General features: G+C 37.4%; 4 protein-coding genes across 11 annotated transcripts; 2 read left to right on the top strand and 2 right to left on the bottom strand.

Moving 5' to 3' along the window:
• On the bottom strand, window positions 2,763-7,849 carry LOC109722835 (uncharacterized protein YnbD-like). 4 transcript variants are annotated; one of them, XM_020250994.1, is made up of 3 exons: window positions 7,670-7,849; window positions 4,709-5,291; window positions 2,763-3,234 (listed from the first exon to the last, which is right to left on the bottom strand). In XM_020250994.1, exons 2-3 carry the CDS (start codon window positions 5,244-5,246, stop codon window positions 3,056-3,058), a joined length of 717 nt encoding a protein of 238 aa, XP_020106583.1. In that variant the 5' UTR covers window positions 5,247-5,291; window positions 7,670-7,849; the 3' UTR covers window positions 2,763-3,055. The 4 variants fall into 4 exon arrangements, with proteins under 4 accessions (XP_020106583.1, XP_020106582.1, XP_020106581.1 ...); XM_020250993.1 differs by having other exon boundaries at window positions 4,709-5,286; window positions 7,670-7,848; XM_020250992.1 differs by having other exon boundaries at window positions 7,673-7,848.
• LOC109722834 (ACT domain-containing protein ACR12-like) lies at window positions 8,366-13,961 on the top strand. The gene is made up of 10 exons (XM_020250991.1): window positions 8,366-8,634; window positions 9,262-9,316; window positions 9,829-9,951; window positions 10,555-10,649; window positions 11,187-11,265; window positions 11,345-11,404; window positions 12,125-12,180; window positions 12,912-13,017; window positions 13,109-13,177; window positions 13,628-13,961. Exons 1-10 carry the CDS (start codon window positions 8,435-8,437, stop codon window positions 13,688-13,690), a joined length of 906 nt encoding a protein of 301 aa, XP_020106580.1. The 5' UTR covers window positions 8,366-8,434; the 3' UTR covers window positions 13,691-13,961.
• LOC109723171 (germin-like protein 2-4) lies at window positions 15,241-16,156 on the top strand. Its single transcript, XM_020251446.1, is given in 2 exon segments — window positions 15,241-15,618; window positions 15,621-16,156. Coding segments are annotated over 2 exon segments (636 nt in total). The 5' UTR covers window positions 15,241-15,320; the 3' UTR covers window positions 15,959-16,156.
• LOC109723170 (pentatricopeptide repeat-containing protein At5g16640, mitochondrial-like) lies at window positions 16,381-20,959 on the bottom strand. Of its 5 annotated transcripts, none has more exons than XM_020251443.1 (4): window positions 18,474-20,959; window positions 18,303-18,389; window positions 17,286-17,574; window positions 16,381-17,171 (listed from the first exon to the last, which is right to left on the bottom strand). In XM_020251443.1, the coding sequence occupies exon 1, from the start codon at window positions 20,788-20,790 to the stop codon at window positions 18,544-18,546; it is 2,247 nt and encodes a 748-aa protein (XP_020107032.1). In that variant the 5' UTR covers window positions 20,791-20,959; the 3' UTR covers window positions 16,381-17,171; window positions 17,286-17,574; window positions 18,303-18,389; window positions 18,474-18,543. The 5 variants fall into 5 exon arrangements, with proteins under 5 accessions (XP_020107032.1, XP_020107033.1, XP_020107029.1 ...); XM_020251444.1 differs by having other exon boundaries at window positions 17,286-17,451; XM_020251440.1 differs by having other exon boundaries at window positions 18,303-20,959.

Genomic DNA, 20,959 nt, shown 5'->3' with positions numbered 1-20,959 from the left:
AATTGTTAATATCTTAACATATATTATAAGCAAGAAACTTCGTTTGTGCCTTATTTATTTTTTATTTTTAGAAAAAAATTTGAGTGTCAAAAAATGTATGAACAGACAGCAAATTATATGCAATCCTTACTTGGCAACAAAATATAAAAACTTTCTAATTTGAATTTTTTTTAAAAATAATTTATCATCAATCACTTAGTTTGATGTGTTTTAAAATAACCGACTACAATAATAATTAATAATTTTTTTTCAATATATTAAATTATATAAATTTAGAAAATAAAAAATTAATAACTATATATACCAAATAAGGGCTCAATAAATTAATTTATACGGAAAATCCAGAGTACTATTTGAACTCGCAGAAAGAAAATTAATAATAAAAATAAGGAAAAACTTCAAAAACTCCCCTTGTGGTTTCATTTTTTCTCACTTTAGTACCCTGCGGTTTTAAGTATACCAAGTTAGTACACTGTGGTTTCGCACTTTCTCACTTTAGTAACCTATAGTTTAAAGTGTATCAAGTTAGTACCCTGTGGTTTCGCACTTTCTCACTTTAGTATCTTGTGGTTTAATATTTTATTCGGAGAAAAATAAAACCACATGATACTAGTTTAATACAAAAAAAAAACTACAAAATACTAACTTGATACACTTTAAACCATAGAATACTAAAGTGAAAAAATGCGAAATCATAGGGTACTAACATGATACACTTTAAATTATAAAATATTAAAATAAAAAAGTACGAAATCACAGAAAATTTTTTTGAAGGTTTTTGTAAAAATAATAATTTGAGAGTGAGCAAAGCATTTTTCCTTTTCTTGCGGATGCGCTGTCCCTTTTGGCGAATTCATAGTTGGGTTCAACAGTATATTGATTGAAATTTTGAAACAAACTAGAATAGTGTTCACCAATCACCACTTGTCAGAGGGTGGGGCCCTCCTGATGGGACTTGTTCGAGGCCATGTTCTTTCGATAGCGGGTCGCGGATCGTACCACGGATAAGAAGCCCCATTGCCTTATGTAGCGTCTTGTCAAAGGGACGAAACCATTATTACTCTTTTGTGTTGTTTTTTTTTTTTGAAGAGTGATTGTCCCTCCACATGTTGTCTCCTAGTTAGAGAAGCAGTATCGCTGAATCCAATTCCTACTGTATTTATCAATTAAATATCTTCAATATTATATTATAATTATATTTTATATTAATACTTTATTTATTTATTTTTTTTATATTTTATATTAATACTTTATCAATAGTTTACATTTATAGCAATAATATTTCAAATACCTAAAGCTGTAGGAAGTTTTAATTAGTTTCTGGCACGAATCAAATCTGCAGTAAGCTCATACAGCAGAAAATCAAAATGCAGCAGCAACTCATTATTGCAGCAAAGTCTTTTAAACCATGCCGACCGTACATAATGTAAGTGACAAAAAAATACAATTTGTTGATTGATATTTGGGATTCTAAATTTAAATTTTAGTTAATTCATATTTCCGGCTATATTTATTTCTAAATGAAATAAACGAAACGAATAGCATATTATTTATTTATCAAAAAAATAAGTCTTTTAAACCATCGGTTGAGAAAAAAAAAGGGCAGATGGATTTACTATACAAAATCACCACTGATGTACTAAAAAATGCTTTACCAAAAGAAAATATAGTCAAGCTTAGCATTTTTTTTTTTTTTGAGAGAGATAGGTAGCACGCTACCCGCTTCGTTTATTTTATTTAGAAATAAACTTAGATAGAAATATGAATCAACTAGGATTCGAAGTTGGGTCTCGGGTACCAACCACCAAGCCCTTTGTCACTTGCTTTATGGACAGTCGGTCGAGCTTAGCATTTTTAATGTGATATTCCTAACAATTGCTAGGGTCCAGAAAATAATCTCTTTGATCTGCAGATTAGCAGTGCAACTAATTGGCGACGGGACGAAAAGCATTATATTTGAAATAATAATAGCTGGAGTCCAAAAACTGATGTCTATTATTTTTAGTACCACTAAATGATGACTCAGTCAACAATAACTCTCCACTTTATTATTGTTATTATTATTTTTTACATACAAAGGGGGTAAGTGTGGGTTTCAAATTTGTAGTCATCTCATTAATGCAAGTGCTAGAGTTAAAAACCTTATAATCTATCTAAAAGCAGAATAATAATCCCAACAGATTGTATCAGAACTTAGAAATTGTGGAATTAGCGTTCAAGGACATCTTCTTGTGCAGCAAAGGTAGATAGAAAGAAACATCCAGAGACTTAGAAGATAAGCTTTCCAGATTTCATTCTTTCTTTACAAGGAGAATTGAAGGGTAAATTTCTATTTATGCACATATTTTACTTTGTTATATTATGATTAAAAAAAATAATATACATAATTATTTTTTAGTTTTATTTTTGTTTTACCGAAAAACAAGGTAAAATTTATGAAAAATTACGGAGTTGTATCTTGTTTAATAATAGATTCTTAAAGTCAAACAAAAAAAAAAGTAAAATCATGGAGTAGTTACCTGTAACTTTACAAACCACCGGGTGGCAAAATAAGAAAGCATTAAGCCACAAAATAATTAAGTGTAAATTTTTAAATCATAGGGGGACAAAGTTAAAATGCACTATATCACAATGGGGTAAATTAGAGTTTACCCGAAGTTAAAAAGATTATGTTAATAGACGGCTGAAAATAGGGGGCGTAAGAGAAGTAAAAGGTTTAAAAGCTGTTGGTAAGAGAAAAAACAAACGAGTAGCGGTTCGAATATATAAAGATGTCTCTAAATATATATTGTTTGTGTGTATCAGCAAAAATCTGAAACAAACGGAAGTGGCTTCACAAGGAAAAGGTAAACAAGCATGCATGAATGGCGATTACTCAAGATAGAAGCATAAGACTAAAAACACTGACATGTCGGCTTCAGCATACCTAATGGCTCACAATAGACCATTGTTTGCATAAAGAGATCCATTTTAAAGCTAAAATATGTAGGGAAAGTTGCAGGATAGATGCTTCTCCAAGGCACATAAATAGTCACAAAGGTGAGAGCAAAATTAGCTACCCTGTTTTTGATGAAAGCCTGTATTTGGACCATTCTTCCAAGTTTCTCCTGTGAAGAACATTCATTCTGATTTTTGGTCTTTTTTCCCGAATAATCTTCTCAGCTTCTTTCCAGTTATCAGCCAGACCTAACGCAACCAGAAGGGCAGACATGATGCAGACACTTCTTCCATGGCCTGTTGCGTGATCCATCAAAACCATAAAAAAAAGAGTAAAAGTTATGTTATTAACCACAAAAATTTGAACAGGGCTCTGACAAGTAAAGATGATCATAAACCTTGTTTAAGTGAGAACATGATAATGCCAGTAGGTAGCATACGCCCGTGTAAGGCTTAAATGTTGCCAAGATAGACATTTTCTTAGGCAATTTTAGTTGCACAAAAGACCAGAAGAATATACAGAACATAATAAACGCTTTAGTGCACATTAATTGTCATCCCAAAGAGATCCTATAAACCTCACAAATTTTCTTGTAGAAATATGCACCTAGCATATGCTATTATAAGAAAGTTAAGTTACAGCACAACATCAAGAAATCGCATAACGACAAAATGAAATTGTATGACAACCAGAAAATCTCTCAATTTTGCCTTTTCTATCGACCGTCTCTAGCGCAAGTGGCAAAAAGCTTGATTAAGTTTATTTCTAAAAAGAAATAAACGAAGCGGGTAGCATGCTACCTTTCTCTCGCAAAAAAATTTGTTTTTCCTAGTTTCAACTAGATGCTATGATATACTTCCTTCTACCTCCGTCGCAGGTCAGGTGACAATAGAAGAGTGAAAAAGGTGCCTTTAACATGCTTTATTATATGTCCTCTAATGATTCAGAAAATAACAAATAGTCAATGCATAAAAGAGAAGATGTATTGCGCAATGACTACATTCCGGAGCCTCTTGTATTAAATGTCAGCCAAAGAGTATAATTGTCGCATCATATATGCCCCCAAAATGAAGAGCCCTAAGTACCAGAGAGCATTGATGCCTAACAAAATTAATCCAAAATGTAGAGTTTCGTTTCTATCTTTCCATAGATAGCTGAAATATGAAACTTATTCTTGATTCCCAGGCCCAAGAAGCGGATGATAATTGCCCTCAAAGCCTAAGACTGACTGAACTTAGAGTTGTCCGTAAACAGAGTATAGAAAGGCGTCTGCGCCTTGCAGCTAACTCATAATAGAAGAAATCACTATTTTGCAATAAATGAGGTTGTCAAAGTTGGAAGTTAACAAATCGAATAGGCAACTAGCCTTATTCAAGCTTATATTTCGTGCATGCCATAATAGAGAACTTCAAGCATGTAAAATTAAATGCTTGATGATAACAACAAAATAAATACAACTTTATGTCTCTCTGCCAACAATCAGTGGTCACAGTGGCTAAAAATGCCAAATTGAGATCTTTCAGCTGGACGGAATAAAGAATTAGGCAATAGGCACTCAACTAATGCTTATATTGAAGCTCCAGGTGCTGAGTTCCCTAATTTTAAAAGTAAGAACAAAAACTTTCTTCACTTACTATGCAATAACTTCAAAATAACTATAAACATCATAGCTGAAAGTTCAGAGAGAGAGAGAGAGAGAGAGAGAGAGGGATTACAGACATATAGTTCTATGAAACTCCTATGAAATTAGGAGAGATGTCAGAACCTCACCAAATGCGCAGTGGACGTAGATGGGTTTCCTCTCGGCCCTTTTTCTACACGCCCAACGAACTGCAGATTCAATTTGTGATGGTGAAGGAGACCTTGTATCCCATGTAGCAATGCATAGATATTCATCCTTTGGAATAAAGGAACTTCTCGGTAATTCACATGTGCAATCAATAACTGCCGGTCCACCAGGTGGCAACTGGTCTAAAGAATAAGGCCACCCTCCTACATATAAACCTTCAGAAATTTCATTATATACTGGTTCTTTGCTCTTCAATCTTCTCACATATACATAGGCCCGAACAAGCAGCAAAAATGGCGCAAAGATAAGTTTTGACCAGAGAGGGAATCTCCCATCAGAGTTCTTTCCCAAGATTAACGGAAAGTTAACTGAATTATGAGATGCAACAGCAACCAAAGAAGCAATCAATGAGTCGAACAGGATAGGCACCATGATCAATGTGTTGCGGGACAGTTTCAGGCAAATAGATGCTAAGAATAGCGTTGCTGCTGCCAAACCAACCATCTTGGATATTCCCATTCTTGGTTCTCCGTCAAACACTTTAATCCCAAATTACTGTCTAATCTAGCATAACATCAGGAAAACTACAGTGAGCTTAAGCAGGTATATCAAGCCTTAGTTACAGTTAACTACAAGGTGCCTTTTACACTATACTTCTTCTATTTTCTTTCCTTCTCTTTTCGTTAAGTTATCCTATAAACTACTAGTACTATGTAATCCCTGCACTTTATTAACAGATGCTAGTCGACATCCGGTATCGTTAGCAATGTGCAGTGAAAACACCCATAAAATTTAGCGTGCGTTTGGTTCGCGCTATCTTTTTTAGATTCCTAGTAATCCAATAGGAATAAAAAAATATGACGATGTTTGGCTAAACGCACTAAGTAATCTGGTTGGTAATACTGAATTTACTTGGAAATAAGATGCATCCCAAAGTACTAATCTTATTTCTTTGAGGGAGGGTGGGTATTCTTATATTAATGAATTGGAATAATTATAATATATCTAATCTCTTTTTTTTTCTTCCCATCCGCCGGCTAATTGGTATTATTTTTTTTTACACTCTAACCTCATATCTCTTTCTAAACTTATCTTTTTCTTTCTAAACTTTAACTCTTTTTCTCTCTCTAAATTAAGCTATTTCTCCCCCTCTTTTTCTAAATCTCAATCCTCTCATTCTCTCTAATCTCGACTCTATTTTTCTTTCTATGTCTTTAATTATACTCTCTTTTTTTTTCTAAAAAGATGTTAAAATTTTTTATAGTATTATTTAAAAATAAATAAATAAATAAATTAATTAATTGTATATTTTTCGTAATCTTAAATAACATGACTAAATAATATGACCGTACGAACCAAACACCGAAATACTACATTCTTAGTAATAGGATGAATAGAAATAAGATTCTTTGATATCTTTTTACTCCTAGTAATTTTTCATAGTGCGAACCAAACGCTCCCTAAAAGTTATATATATTAAAGTTAAAAAACTAATAGCACCAATAGCTTGGTGCTATTGATAGTATTCCAGCCTAGTTTTATATATATATATATATATATCTATAATAATTATATATATTAAGAGAGAGAGAGAGAGAGAGAGAGAGAGAGAGAGAGAGAGAGAGTTGAGCTAGAATACTATCGTAGCAAACGGGCTTCGTTGCCACCCATCTTTGTTTCGATGATGGAGCCTCCAAATCGACGATTGGCACCGTTGAACATGATCTATACTTCTTGAAGTGTTAAAAATCAATTTCATATATTTCGATATTGTTCTCTATCCATCGAGTGGACATAAAAATGAACGGCTGAATGAATATTCTTAAAAAAAATGATGATATGAGTCTTATAATCAAAGATCAAGGTATAGATCTTGTTTTAAATAGTTTAAAAAATTTTCTAACAAAATTTAATTGATTTGGATATCTTTATGCTGTTAAACGAGAAACACGTCAAACAAACCATTAAAATTATAAATTTTGAAACCCTTTGATCATTGGGCAAATGATGTCGAAAAGATTTGAAATTTGATTTCTAAATACTTCAAGTGGTATAGATCATGTTCAACGGTGCCGATCGTCGATTTGGAGACTTGATCATTGAAAACAAATGGGTGACAACGGAGCCCGTTTGCGATCGATAGTATTTTAGCTCAACTATATATATATATATATATATATATATATATATATATAAAGATCCTAGGTGACCATGTTGCTCTTTTGTTCTTTTTCAACTTTAAGGATTATTCTTATTAGTGAACATTGCTCAACTGTTGTGGGCTTTGACAGATATCAGATTAGACAGAAAAAAATAAGGCTACTGTAAATCCTTTAGGATGCACTAAAAATGGGAAACTACATAAAAAAGATGCAGAAAATAGACAAAATTTCAGAAAATATGGAGAAAAAATTCACGAAACTAACCTTAAGGAAGAAAGAATTTTGCCAGCGTGTAAGAAAAAAAAGAAAGCACACAGGCTAGAGGAGATCACGCAAACCTAGAAGCACAAAATCAAATCCCTAATTTTTTTAAAAAAAATATTTCCTCCAAAAATTCCTAAACAATCTCTAAAAATCTCTAAAAGTAAATTAAAGTAATAATCCGATAATTCAAAAAATAAAACTTTTAAATCCTAATTAATTTTCTAACTACATCAGAAAATGATACAAAGACAATACATTCTCTCCGATAAGCTCCGAGGCCTCGTAAACCCGATTAGAACTAGAAAACACTTCGTTCTCAATTACCTCATCAAAGAAATTCTTGAGCGAAGTATCTAGTAGGAAGATCTAGCAATGCATTAACAACTGCTTCAAAATAAAAAAAAAACCCCCATAATTTAAAGAGAAAAAATTACGAGCACTTACTACTACTACACACTCAAAAATCGAAAATATGTTAGATCAAATCACGAATAGAGTGGAGAAGGGTTAAATTACCACCTAATTGGAAGAAGAGGGAGGGGGGAGGGGGAGTAGAGGATGCCGCGAGGCGCTCGAGCTCACGAGGGCGTCGCCATTGGAGGCGAGAGGTGGAGAAGAGGAGCTCGCCATGTATTCCTCGTTTCCCGAAACAACGGAAGTTAAAGGAGAAAAGGGTAAATTACAAGCAGTGGTGGCAAAAAATGAAAAAAAAAAAATGTTGTATTCTGGTTTGACCAGTTCAGGGGTCCATTGAGGACGTGGTAGACATCGACCACGCGAAACCTTGTTGTCGACATAATCAGGCTCGGAGAGCTGACGTGTGGTCTCGCGCGTGCGACATCCGACGTGGCCTCTACCACTCATACCAGGCTCCGCTGAGAAACCAATCGGCCAATCGGCAGCGTCGGCCCAAGAGGAATGGGCCCCATCTCGAACCTTATCGGCCTACAAAACGACAAGCTATTACCTAAACAAGGTTCACCACGTCATCAGTAAACCTCACGGTCATTCACTATTCATTTCGATCTTTTTGAACGTATCCACATCTTAGAAGAAAAAAGATTTTACATTTTTAAAACTCCGAGATCAAATGAACGGTGGATATGCCAAAAAGAGATAAGATGAAGGGCGGAGGGTTGGCCAGTCTACGGATGACGTGGTGGACTAGGTCCATACAATAATTCCTTTGATAAAACGGCCCTCATCCCCACCACCTGTGAGCTTCCCCCGTGAGACTTTTCTCGACGAAAGGCGACAGCTCCACCACAGCAGAGTGCGACAATGGCTCTCGCGAGCTTCTTCACCTGCTCTCACCCGCTCTCCTCCTCCCCCTCCCCCACCCTTCCTCTCCTCCGATCTAGGGTTTCCACTCTAGGGTTTCTCCGATCCTACCACGCTTATCGGATCGAGCTTGGCAAGTTCTCCACCTTCCTCCATGGATCTCTCCCAGCAAGCGGTGGCTTCAGCGGAGATTTCCGCGGGTAAGCTCGGATCCTCACTCTTGATGTGTTGTGATCATGAATCTGAGTTTTTCAGCGATATAATCTTATCGTTGTTGATTCGATTCTCCTGTTTTTGGCTCTAGGGTTAGTGATTTATGTGATGTTGCTTTCTTTCGCTTTCTTTGGTTTGACTTCGTAGTTTCTAGACGAATCTAGAGTTCAGAGCACTTTTTGTGAGCTATTGTGATTTTTTTCTGGTTTAATTTGGTGAAGCATGGATTTTTTTTTTTTTTTAAGTGGAGAAGCTGTGATTATACCAGGTTTTCTTAGTTAATTATTGTTCGGAATCGTGTTCATTATGTTTTTGCTGGAAAGTAAGTTCCCGGAGCTCCTTTCCTCTCATACCCCTCTGAGGAGACCCAACTCCAACTTAATCTGATCAAATCGATGTTTCTACCTCCTCCGGAGCAAAAGGATGCACAAGGAGTTGGATGCTTTGTTTGATGGTTCTTTCTTACATCTAGATTTATTCAGTCAATATTTAAATTTTTTATTTTGTAAGAACTGCTTTTATGTTATCCGAGTTTTTTAGCTTGATGCTCTGTCTGTCGATGTTTCCTTTGTTTAGCATGTTGTTGCTGACGATGTACTAAATATATGGTGTAGGATCGGCTCCCAATCTTCTATTAATTCTGTGGACACTCTGGGATCTTCTTCAATGGTAAGATATATTCATCAATTTTAATTAATAACAAATTGTTATCATTGTTTGAGTAATTGTATTGTACTTCCCATATCAGCTGTCGAAAGGCTACCTAAAATCGTACTGACACTCGGGCAAAAATTAAAAATTAAAAAAAGGGGCCTAAAACACATAGTTTAATCAGAACTCACAATGCTTATTATCTATGTCAATGCCACTAATGTTTGTCTAAGCATATCTATTAGACAAAAAAACAGCTATCTTTATATTCTTAAATGATACTAAGTGGGTAATGGAAAGAAGAAAGTGAAGAAGCGAGACCTTGTAACTAAAGTCTGCACTTGCTTTTCATAATTTTCTTTAGGAGATCCTATGCAAGCCTTGGTTCTGTTTAATTCATGCAGACAGTAAAGCTTGTTTGGTCATCTTTAATTTGCAATTCTTATCCTCCTGTCTGTGGAATATATTTGATTTTCATCCTTAATATCGAATTTAAATGAATTTCACTATTATGAATTAATTATATGTAGGGGGCTGAACGAGAGACTGATTCGGTTCCTATGCCGATAGTGCTGATAGATCAAGACTCAGATTCTGATGCAACGATTGTGCAGCTTAGCTTTGGGGATCGTCTGGGGGCACTTCTTGACACGGTTAACTTAATATTTTCTATTCTTCTTAACTTATGTTCTAGTACCAGTTAAATCTGTTTGTTGAATGTCTTCAACTCTTTTGTATATTTTTCCCGGCAGACGACAAAAAGCAATCTATCAATTGTGTGGTGGAAGTGGAGCTGTTGTGCTTCATTCTTAATAAATTTTTATGAATATTTTTTTAGATAACTTTCATCTTTTTGAACTGATATATGTGTTGCAACTAAGTCGATTGATAACGAGTGGAGAACTTTTCAAACACAATCTATTTTATAATCTTTGATCCTTGTGATAGATCGAAGCAAGGTTCACCTTGTGGTTTTGCATGGCCATAGATTAGAATCAATTAAAGAGAAATACTTTTCTAATATTTACTCTGATGTTCATGGTGCATATTATTGCACCAACTCATAGGCATGAAACATTTACATCTTTACATTGCCTTCTCTGTATATCAAGTTATCAACTAAATACTGGATTGAGTGACTATGGAGTTCGCCAGCTCAGTGTGAGACTATACTTGTACATAGACATGACAGGCTTGCAGGTTATAGTAGATAAACAGAAGGGATTTACTTTTATGTTGGTTCTCATCATCTGCAGATGAAGGCGCTCAAAGACCTAGGCCTTGATGTGACTAAGGGAACAGTGACAACTGAGGCATCTGTTGTACAAACAAAGTTCTTCATAATGCGACGGTAAGTACTTAACAGTTTTATTCTTTTGCTTTCTTTATTTCAACGTGCATTAGTCAACCTGTAAATCTTAATAAAGCCTAGGCTATCTATTGTCCTATATCAGCCTTCCTTCCAACTTGCTTGTGCCCAACAGCCCCTTTTTCTTGCAATTTTTTATTTTCCTTTGTTCCTTTCTTTCACTTTAAGTGTGTCCCTTTCATTTCTTAATATGCAATTACTGTCCTGGCCTTGTCCTGCATTCGCTGTAACTTCTAATGCACAAAAACAGCAACGATGGATTCTGAACTTCTGTATCTACCTATTGTTTTGAATGATCATTCACGCAGTTGCAACCTGAGTTATTCAGTTTTTCTAGTAGTCCTGTCCTTATATTCACATAAGATAACAACTAAGAAGGGTGTTCTTGTTTTTCAGCATTACTAAAAACTTTTTACCCCAACATTGTATGCGTATGGAATGCCTTGTCTTTATGTAATAATATGACAGCGGAATAGACTATTATATTTGCGTCTAATTGTTGGTTTTCAACGTCTGTAGGGGACGAAAAGTTGAGAATCCTGACATGTTAGAAAAAATTCGTCTTACAATAATCGGCAATCTTCTGAAGTATCATCCAGTATGTTCACTTTCTATGCTGGTTTAAATAATCCTTTCGGAATTTTATCTCCTAACTACATTTAGCTATATATTTGTAGGAATCCAGTGAGAAGCTGGCAATGGGTGAGGTTTTCGGAATAAAACCTCCAGAGAAGAAGGTGACTAGATCTAATATTTTATGAGAGAAACATATTTCAAATACTTCATGCTGGTTGGTTCCTTGTGAGGATTGAGAATTGGATGCTTTCTTGGAATCTTTGTTTATTTATTTTGCAAAAATTCTTTTGAAATATTTTATCAAATGTCTTAATGTCAACATTTTATTTATTAATAGCTTGCCACACTAGTTTCTGTAGAGTTCTGTTGATAGACTTTTGATACTGTCTCATGCGTCAAGTATTTGATCAGCACTGCAAACAAGGGACCACCGATGAATCACATATTTGGTAGTGTAAGTTCAATCTGAAGTTGATCATGGAAATTAGGTTGGTACATGACAGGAAAGCTTTCTTACTGGCTTCCACACCTGTTTCTTGGATTTATCCACTGTGATTTAAAATTCAGCTTTTATATTCTGATGGAATTTGAAGTAAAAAGCTTTCTTATTTTATTAATCACCAATCAAGTGAGTCGGCTTTCTGGTAATATTATATTCATTAGAAGCATGTTCTAAACCACACGTTTTTCATTCTTGCCATGCAAGCTCTAAAGTTGAATTACCTTGGCATTTTCATGTGTTGTTTGGCATATATGTAGTGATGCATTTGTGCTAGCAGCTTGAGATTTCAATTGTTAAATAAGATTAATGCCTTCCTTATTGTGGTGTTATATGATATTTTAAACTGAGAACCCTTATCCCTTTATCTCTTCACATGAAGCTTGATGTTGACGTTGCAACACAAGTACTTCTTCAAGATGATGGACCAAAGAGAAGGTTTGTCACTTAAAACACCGGTATTCTCTTGCATCTATATATATATGATTGTGCAGTAACTGATACTATGCCTTAGCATCGTATTTATCAAGAAAATTTTTATACTAACATATGGCATTGTATTCTTTGGAAAATTTTATGCTGAGCTGCTTGCTAGAATATTTTCAAAATGATGACCTTTCGCCATATTGTAGAGAGAACAATCTTTCGTTCAAATCATCTGCTTTTCTGCTTCACGCTAAGCAAAAAATATGGTAGAAATTGCAGTTCATTTCGTACCTGCATCGTTTCTAAGTGATCACAGTACCAGACTGCTAGATTCATATATCGCCATATCGGCTTCTAATTTAATCATTTTTAATTAAATCAAGGTGGTATTCATTTTCTTTTTAACGTGCAAATCTTGGAGGACTACTTACAGATGCGTAGGGATGTGTGCATGAGTGGTGCTTTAGTTGTCCTCTGATGGATCAGTAATCGTCTGTTGATTTCTATACGAGTTATTGCATCGAAGAGATTTATGAGCATGTATAGATTTAGAGGTCTTTACATTACCTCAGTAAACTGAACAGAGCTGGCTGAAGCAAACATGTTCGGTCTATTGGACAGTCGGTTTGATTGGGATAAGGAAATTAGATAAATCTTCCCCCTCGGTTTTCCATTTTCAATTTATCCATTATCACCCCAAAAGGAAGTGTTTCTTATCCCTCAGAATTTTCTGCATTCTCCAGCTTGCTTTACATTGAGACTGCTGATCGACCTGGTCTACTTCTGGAAATCATCAAGATCATAACTGACATAAATATTGATGTTGAATCAGCTGAGATCGACACTGAAGTATGCTCCATCTCTTTTCACCCTTTAAAAGAGCATCTGTCATTGGCTTTTTTTTTTTTTTTCCTGTATTCTTATCCTTGTCATCTTACAGGGTCTGGTTGCTAAGGACAAATTCCACGTAAGCTACAGAGGTGCAGCAATCGACAGTTCCTTGTCTCAGGTGAGACTTTTCGGCCTTCTTTCAATAGAGTATGTTTTCTTTTTTGAGAAGTTCTTGGAATAGTATTACTGCAAAGTCAGTAATTCTTCTAACCGTTAGGTAAGTATCCAGAGAGATTATATAAACATATGTAATGCTGAAATTAACTGTTGGAACTATGTAAACATATGATACTTTTATATGAAATTTTGTAGGTTTTTCTTGATGTTGTTTGGTTTACAGAACTCGTCACTTTTGAATATTAAGGAAAAAAGAATTCCTTGTTCAATTTTGTTTCTAGTTGATAGATAAGACCACAAATATACAGTTTGCTGATCTTCCCACAATAGTAAAAGGGGGGAAAAAATAGAGGCAAAATTCACCCCCGAGTAATTTCTCATTATGCACTCATCTTGAGGGGTCATTGGAGCAATGAACATTTCGCTCATAATCTTTTTGTGTAACATGCAGGTGTTGACTAATTGTCTGCGCTACTACCTTCGAAGACCCGAAACCGAGGAAGATAGCTATTAATACCTTCACATTCGTGGAGACTTACTAAATTGTGGACCACAGCTGGTGTTGGTTCGCTTCTATTGTACCCATGAACTTCCTGTAATTATTTTAGGCATGTTGACTGGAATCGTTACTGCATAAAACCTCAAACCATTGGGCTAACTTAAAACTCTGTTGGGTGTGAACTTGGAAGCTTCAGCCCGGGGTTTTATAGCCTTATCTTCGACTGCTGCTGCTGAATAAGAGAGAAGTTTATCTTACATCTCCTAAACAATGGGCCTTAATTTTATTCGGTCCCGTTTTCAGCACATGTTATATTGAGAGGTGGCTACCAACTTTACCCCGGGGATATCAGGCGGTGATATGCACAAATTTTGTTTTGTCCGGAATAAACAAGTCCATACTATTTCAGATAGGTTTTTTTTTTTTTTTTTTTTTTTTGGTCATATTCTGAGAGTGACATATGTATATTTTTTTTTTTTTTTTGAGAAAAGGTAGCATGCTATCGCTTCATTCAATAAGGAACTTAACTGAGCTACAAGGTGAGGCAACTAAGCCTCGAATATTTCTAATAGGTTTGCCGCTTAAGAGTGACTGCTTCTTGCCTTCTAACTGGGCAGAACTGAAAAATAGCTCCTATCAAAAATAGATATGAGATACCAGTTCTTATACATATCTGATAAATTGCAGAACAGGGAAGGAAACACCAGGATGGCATCCCTTCTGATTCTCGCATCTCTCGTGGAGGAATAATGTATAGATTAGCAAAGATAACCACCTGTAGTGTAGTTTATTGGCTTCTTCAAGGCTTATTTGGTTCCACGTGCCACCTTAATTTGCAATTACTGCAGCTTTTAGGCAGGGTTGAAGTTGCAAAGTGCAGTGCTATTAAGGCCCAGGTAGGATATTCAAGCTGTGGACTAAACGTGGGCTTTACCATGTCTGGGATGGCATAGGTGGTTTTCTCATGCTCAAACAGCTCCACATCCATACGTGTAAAACGAACATTGTGTGAGGCTCATGGCATTGTAATTTAGAATTTATAAGAGAACATATTGATTGGCAACCTACTTTTACGGCTATACGGTCCGAGTTTGAATCTTGTTTCTCCAAGGAATGTGCGCTCTTCCGGAATCTTACCAAACTTAAACAAAGCAGCAAACAGCTGGTAATATGACTATCTGAAATTTCTTCATTCATCATAATCATGAAAAGGTATGCGGATTTTCCAAGCCATCCCTTGTTTATTGGAGAGGAGTAAAAGAAACTCTTTAAGCTGCGCGCTTATGATTAAAGGAAAGATCAGTAATAATCCTAATAAATCATAACTTATATACCCAATCACCATACCCACCTTACTTACAAAACTTCGCTAAGAAATATCCTCCACAATCGCCTCTCCTACCTCTTACGTATAACAGAAGCCTCTCCCGACAAATCAAAAATCAACGTTGCTATAGCCGACGACAAAACCAGGGAGTCAGGGACCACCCACTATCTAATCTGCCAAAAAGCCAACGCACATTTTTATTTTCACATTATAACGAGAGCCCCGATACCTTTATAGGTATTTTATATAAACGCCTTATTCCAATAAAAGCTTTAGTAGCCCTGGTCCAGACTCCAGAGACACCGAGGTCACTAGCCCATGGCGCCCCTCTTCTTCCTCATCCTCCTCGTCCTCCTCCCCCGGTCGACCGCGGACTCGGACCCGGTCCAGGACTTCTGCGTCCCCGACTCCGGTTCGGGCCCGGTCGAGCTCGCCCGGCTGGCCACGTACCCGTGCAAGAGCCCCGCCAACTCCACCGCGGGCGACTTCGTCTTCTCCGGGATCCGGGCCCCGGGCAACTTCTCGAACCAGATGGGGTTCGCGGGCCTCTCCGTGGGCCCGGCCCAGTTCCCGGGCCTCCACACGCTCGGCACGTCCTTCGCACGTGCCGACCTAGCCCCCCGCGGGCCACCGAGACCGCGCTGGTCCTCGCGGGCCGCGTCTACGCCGGGTTCGTGGACTCGGTGGGCCGGGTCTACGCCAAGGTGATCGAGAAGGGGGAGGTGATGGTGTTCCCGAAAGGGATGATCCATTTCCAGATGAACGTCGGGGACAACCCGGCGACCATATTCGGGAGCTTCAACAGCGAGAATCCGGGCGTGGTGAGGATACCGAGCACGGTGTTCGGATCCGGGATCAAGGATGGGCTTCTGGAGAAGGCTTTTGGGCTCAGCCCGGAGGAGCTTGGTGAGCTAAAGAAGAGATTCGGGCCCAAAGGAGAGATCATCTCGGAATAGAGAGACAAGGTGCGTAGAATTTTGTGGATTTATTATTATTCACAATCCAAGCGGGAAATGATGATCCAAGCGGGAAATGATGATTACTATTACCACGACGATGGTGTTTTTCTTGTTGGTGTAAAATGATGTCATTTCGTTGTAACATTTTGAGGTGCTCTGTTATGCGAAGGCCCAAAAAGGCCACGAATTTGTCAATCTCCTGGGCTGGAGAGTGCAGAGACAAGTACTTCCTCTACCGTCTGTCTATCGTGTGGAAGCTGGCAGAACTTTCTGCAGCAGCCAGCAGCTTACCAAAACAACTCTGACTGCCCGGCGACCGTAAATCCATTTTGTTGAATGATAACATAAATATTCTTCACACAGCGGACCTTCTTTCTTTCGGCTAATCGTATCTAACATTTCAAGCGCAAAAAATAATGAGAAATAGAAAACCCATAATCAAAGTGCGATGGGGTAGGTAACGCATTCCCATTACTTCAGCAACAAACACACAACGCAAATACCCCCACTCCACTGAGAGACTATGCATCACAACGCATCGACTCCGATCTTGGATTTGCTTCCACCTAGCTATCACTTTTTTCCATCCAAATAGGGACTATTTTCACGGTCCATTTTATTGGCATCCTTTGAGATCGTTGCCTAGTTACATGTGACGGTCTATCACGGTCGAGGGGGAGGAACATACGCAGAAAATTTACAAATTATTTTCAGTTTGACTAGCAAAATTAAAGAACACGGCATCAGAGTAGAGAAAATACCAACCCACCATCACTAGGGCACGACGAGACAAGATGACTTGCTAGGTTGTTTTTACTCCCTTGAGAAAGGGAGTCTGTATATCTAGGCATTTATTTTCTTGCTTTGAGACTTTTGGTAAAGGATGCATGCTTACCATCTTCAACCGAGGTGAAGCATTCGCTTCGTCTTTCTCTTTCAGCTCTCTCATAAGTAAAATGCTATTTGGTTCTCGGAAAAACACTCGCCCTTCTCATCCTCATTTTCCTCCGCTTCAATTATCCTCTGTTGCACAGAGGGGAACTTTTGTATCGAGCGACCTTGGTGCATACATTGTCTTACTTTCATTCTTACTGTCGCATATTACCGCTCTTCTGAGAGCAGCACAAGCATCTGAATCTTTCTCATCCAAAGCAATTTGATCTGGAGAAGTAAGGTTCAGCCATCTTACATGAGCTTCAAGATATCTGACCTGATTGAAATTCCAATATATTTTTTAAAAATTATTCCAACAACAGTACTCAGGAAAGAAAAGAAAAATATGGCAGCATTTATCATTTTTCACATAATTAAAAGACATACTGACCTGAAGAGCAAGCTTCAAAGCCACAAGAAGCTGGTAATATTCACCGTATAAAGGTTGGCACCAAATCTCTGACACTCGATATGTTCCGGGTAACCCAACATACAGAGCTATTCAAGTACGAGGTCTGGCCAAGCCAGCGAAGCCAAAAGAGTATAATCTTGACATCCTGTGAACATTGTGAAAGCTCACAATTTCAAATCAAAGCACGAAAAAGATTGATAACAAGATAATTTCCACGGATGCTCTTTTTTCCTTTTCTTTTCACGGATGCTCTTTTTAATCTGTAGTACTGCACAAAAAAGTTGCAAAATCATGCTAGAGTGATAGTCGAATAAGTTACTAAGGGCATGCCTGTTCTACTGAAAGTAGAGGAAATTATTAATACTCACTTTTGTTGTTTGGTTTGGCCTAAATTAAATTTACCGGTGACTCTACTTTCCCAAAATATCGTAACTAAATTCGTTATGAGGGGTGCTGAAGTCAATTACGAGAGAGAGACCAGAAAAAATAGTAAAAAATCAAATGTTGTAACTTTTTTTGCCCTCTAATTCACTAGTGTGAAAATTTTCAGTAAAACAAAAAAGGAAAAAAAAAAACAAAAAGGAATAACTACAGTTTCAAAGCCATTGACTTCCTATCAGACAAATAGCGGTGGAAAAAAAAATTCCACTTGAATTTCAGTTTAATTAGAAGTGATTTTCAACCTAAATTCAATCTGAAAATCACTTACGGACAAACAAACAAGCCCTAAGCATCAAATAGATCCTTGTGTACTCTTCTCTTCAGATTGTTTTGTTAACAAATAGCCAGAGAATGGGAAAAAGAGTAACTAAAGCTCTCGGTAGCTCTCATTTAATCAACATCAAATCATTGGTCCATACCAATGAAAGCTAGCGTGCAACTTTCAAATGATTCCCCTATTTTAGTTTTATATATGAAAGAGTGCTGCATAGGCATAATTTACTTATCTAAAGTTGAACTGAAAATGAAATACAGCAGAAAGTGAATCCAACTGACCTTGGCCAAAAACAGGATTTCCCTTTATCTTTTAGGTTCCTCCTCAAGCATCATCAATGTAGATCAGTAGCTCATTCTTGTGACCAACTAAAGGAATTTTTTTTAAAAAAAAAGTTTTACTTTTACCTGAAACCAGATGAGTACCTCATTGATGAAAAATAACAAGCATACCTCCTGAGTTAAATACAGCACCGAGTCTGGGATCAACCATGAGCAAATAGTTCATTAGAAGCCGAGTGGTTCAATTTGCTTCCAATCCAGACGAATTACTGGCTGTCTTCATTAGTATTTCAAGAACCTTCATGGCATTTGGAAACTGTTTCTTTCGACCTTTGGCACTTGCACGATTCAAAATCTTTAAGGAAATGCTATCTGGCTGGATTCCTTCTATTTCCATTTTGCTGAGAAGTAAGAAGACATCCCACAGCCTGCCCATTCTAAACATAGCATCCATTATTGTATTGTAATACGAGACACTTGGTTTCACTCCATTCTCCAACATCTGGTGCTCCAAACTCAAGGCAGCAGCTATATTCCCCTCTTTGCAAAAACCATAGCTTAGAGATGCATAAGTGACAGCATCAGGCATCACTCCTTGGCTGTACATTTCCTTTAACAAGCGCTCAGCTGTAAAATAATCAGCTTTCTTAATTGAAGCATGTATAAGAATATTATAGGAAGTAGTATCTGGATCAATTCCCATGTATCTGAAGTTGTGCAATAATTTATATTCATTTATAACCAACCCTTTCTTGCAAAGGCAGTCAAGAAGAACGTTATAGGTTAATGTGGTAGGCTTGTGACCATTACATATCATATGTTTCAGAAGCTTAAAGCTCTCAATAAACTTCCCGGAATTACAAAAATACCGAATTAAACACGTCATGCTAACAGCGTCAAGCTTGACTCCTTCAATGTCCATACGATCGAGAACCCTCCGGATAATAGAAGAGTCTCCCTGCTTGCACGCTGCAGACAATATCGTATTGAAGGAAATCAAGTCGGGTCCAACTTCATCGCAATGAAACTGGTCTAACTTCTCTAAGGCCTCGTCAATGTTCTGCTCCCTAACAAACCCTTTCAAAATGGTGTTATATGTCACAACTGAGGGGGTGAATCCTTTCTCTACCAAGGAATTTACAGTAGCTAATGCCTCTCTAGCTTTGCCATCACAGCATAAGCTGTGGAAGTATATGTTCCAAGTGACAACATCCGCAAAACTGGTGCTTGAAAGGATTCTACATAAAAGAGTTTGGCACCTCTTAACATACCCAGATCTCAATAAACCTCCAGCTAAAGCACAATATGTGAAACGATCAGGAAGCAAACCGTTCTCTTCCATGCAATGGACCAATTTACGGGCTTCTGACATCCTGTTATGATAACAAAGAGCATGGAGAAGTACATTATACAAGACCAGATCTGCATGTTTGTTTTCTTTTCCCAGTGTATGAAAAATATCCAGGGCTTCGTCGATCTTATTATACTTACAAAGAAACTTGATGTATATAGTGTATGTAACAACAGAAGGCTTCAATCCTTCGTTCCGCATTTGCTCCAAAATTTGATAAGCCTCTTTCAAAAGTCCTTCCTTACAGAACCCAAGAACTAACGCTGTATAAGAATAAAGATTATGGCAAAATCCTTTCTTCCTCAAGGCAAAGAAAAGAGATAACGCAGTGCAGCTCTGACCGCACTTGCATAAGCCAAGAAGAATAGGATTATAAGTATACACATTGGGCTTAAAACCCTTATTCAAAAGCATTGAGAAAATGTCATAAGCCAGACTAACTCTGCCAACTTTGATGAGACTATATATAAGCCTGTTCAAAACTTGCAAGCTTAGCGGATAATCCAAGTGTAACATCAAACTTAATACTTTGCAAGAAAATCCATAACTCCCTGAACTTAATGACTTATTCAACAATATCTTCAGCGATGTAAAAGAAGGAACGAATCCATAGCTAGACATTTCCTCGAGCATATTTACAGCATCTTCCAATAACCCCAATCGACAAAATCCATTAGAGAGCACATTGAAAGTCCAAACATTCGGATACGGCCCGAATCTCTTCATTCTTTCAAAAATCCTCACCAATTCACCCCCCGAAACATTATCCGATTTGAGATAACGGTAAAGCAGGGCATTGTAATCGAGAACAGTGGGTTCCATGTACCTCATAGCATTAAAAGCTCCCACCAAGTCCCCACCTTTTGCGCATTCCTGCATCTGTTTTCGGAGCCCGATTAGGGTAGGCTCCAAACTCTCATGGCGCCCCAAAGCAAGGTTTTTTCCGAGAAATCGCTGAGGGTTTTGATAGAAGCTTTGATCGTGGAGTGCGCAAGCGGGTTCTGGTTCATAATTGGGCACTTCTTCGGGTGAATTCAAAGCTAAGATGGTGCTCAAATAGGATGAGATGAGAAACTCACAAGCAGGATTTGTCGATCGCCGCCAAATACCAATCGAGTGGCGAAGAGAGCAGAGCATGGAGATCGAAGCGAACAAGGGAGGAGATGAAGAGGGCGATATGCACCACTCTGCAAAACCCTAAACCCTACTGCTAGTCTAAAGGTGGACCTTTCAACTAGATTTCTTCGCTCCCAAGCGGCGAAGTTCCCGCCTGAGATAAACCCTAATTTCGCACCCGATCGTTAAG

The sequence above is a fragment of the Ananas comosus genome, linkage group 17 (genome assembly GCF_001540865.1).
Source record: "Ananas comosus cultivar F153 linkage group 17, ASM154086v1, whole genome shotgun sequence".
Lineage (NCBI taxonomy): Eukaryota > Viridiplantae > Streptophyta > Magnoliopsida > Poales > Bromeliaceae > Ananas > Ananas comosus.
Note: the sequence above shows the minus strand (reverse complement) of the source record. Positions and strands in the feature narration are given on the sequence as shown.